This window comes from Camelina sativa, chromosome 11 (assembly GCF_000633955.1).
Source record: "Camelina sativa cultivar DH55 chromosome 11, Cs, whole genome shotgun sequence".
NCBI classification, from domain to species: Eukaryota; Viridiplantae; Streptophyta; class Magnoliopsida; order Brassicales; family Brassicaceae; genus Camelina; species Camelina sativa.
In genome coordinates, this window is record NC_025695.1 from 4,211,578 (window position 1) to 4,212,554 (window position 977).

Sequence of the window (977 nt, forward strand, 5' to 3'; positions counted from 1 at the left end):
TTGTGAAGACAGGATCAGCGCTTTACCTAAAGACTTGCTTGTGACGATACTGTTGCTTGTCCCGATTAAAGATGCAGTAGGCACCATGATTTTGTCTAAACGATGGCGCTTTATCTGGATGATGTTGCCTAGACTTGATTACCAAGAAAAGGTAGATGGTCCTGATCATGATAAGAGCATTTGGTGGTTTCTTGACAAGTCACTGGAACTCCACAAAGCACCTGTCTTAGAAATCTTGCTTATCAAACTTGGTCCAGGGTGTCCTAGTGATGCTGATGTTGGAAAGTGGGTTACAAAGGCTGTTGATCGCCGCTTGGTTGAGCTAAAATTCAAGCTTTGCTGGTCCACAGGTCCAACCAGATTGCCCAAAAGCCTTTACACCTGCGAAACACTCGAGGAACTTACTCTCTCTCACAAGATTCTTGTGGATTTCCCTTCTTCTTCTTGCCTCCCGTCCCTTTTAACTCTTAAACTTTTCTATGTGGTGTATAAAGACGAGGCTTCCCTTGTTAGCTTATTATCGAGCTGCCCTGTTCTTGACCTTTTGGACGTGAAACGGAACAAGAATCATGACAATGTCACAAAGTTTAGTGTGAAAGTACCTTCTTTACGGTACCTGCGGTATGAAAATTGGGATTATACATCACTTCCAGATGACAATGATGTAATAGATACTGGTAGGTGTTTGGCTATCGATACTCCGGCAGTAATAGACTTTTTTATCGTTGATTTTTCAAGAGACTCTTGGTCGATCGAGAATATGCCTTGTCTTAATGAGGCATATATCGATGTTTGGTCTTTCCCTGATATTGACAAGTCCAAAACATCTATTTCCAGGGTCTTGTCCCTTGAGTTGTTTATGACGACCGAAGAAGTGGTAGCTCTCTAACTCTTTATCTATGTAACAAGCCTTGTTCGTTGTGATTACGGCATATAATTACGTTTTTGTTTGCTTCATTGCAGCTTGTGCGTTGCAG

At 42.0% G+C, this 977-nt stretch overlaps 1 protein-coding gene across 1 annotated transcript in view; it reads left to right on the forward strand.

The window, feature by feature from the left end:
• Window positions 122-977, forward strand: part of LOC104727605 (putative FBD-associated F-box protein At1g05080) — a 4,867-nt gene continuing 4,011 nt past the window's right edge. The window contains exons 1-2 of the mRNA XM_019232337.1: window positions 122-516; window positions 685-874. Coding sequence (XP_019087882.1) covers window positions 122-516; window positions 685-874 — 585 coding nt within the window. The remainder of the gene's footprint in view (window positions 517-684; window positions 875-977) is intronic.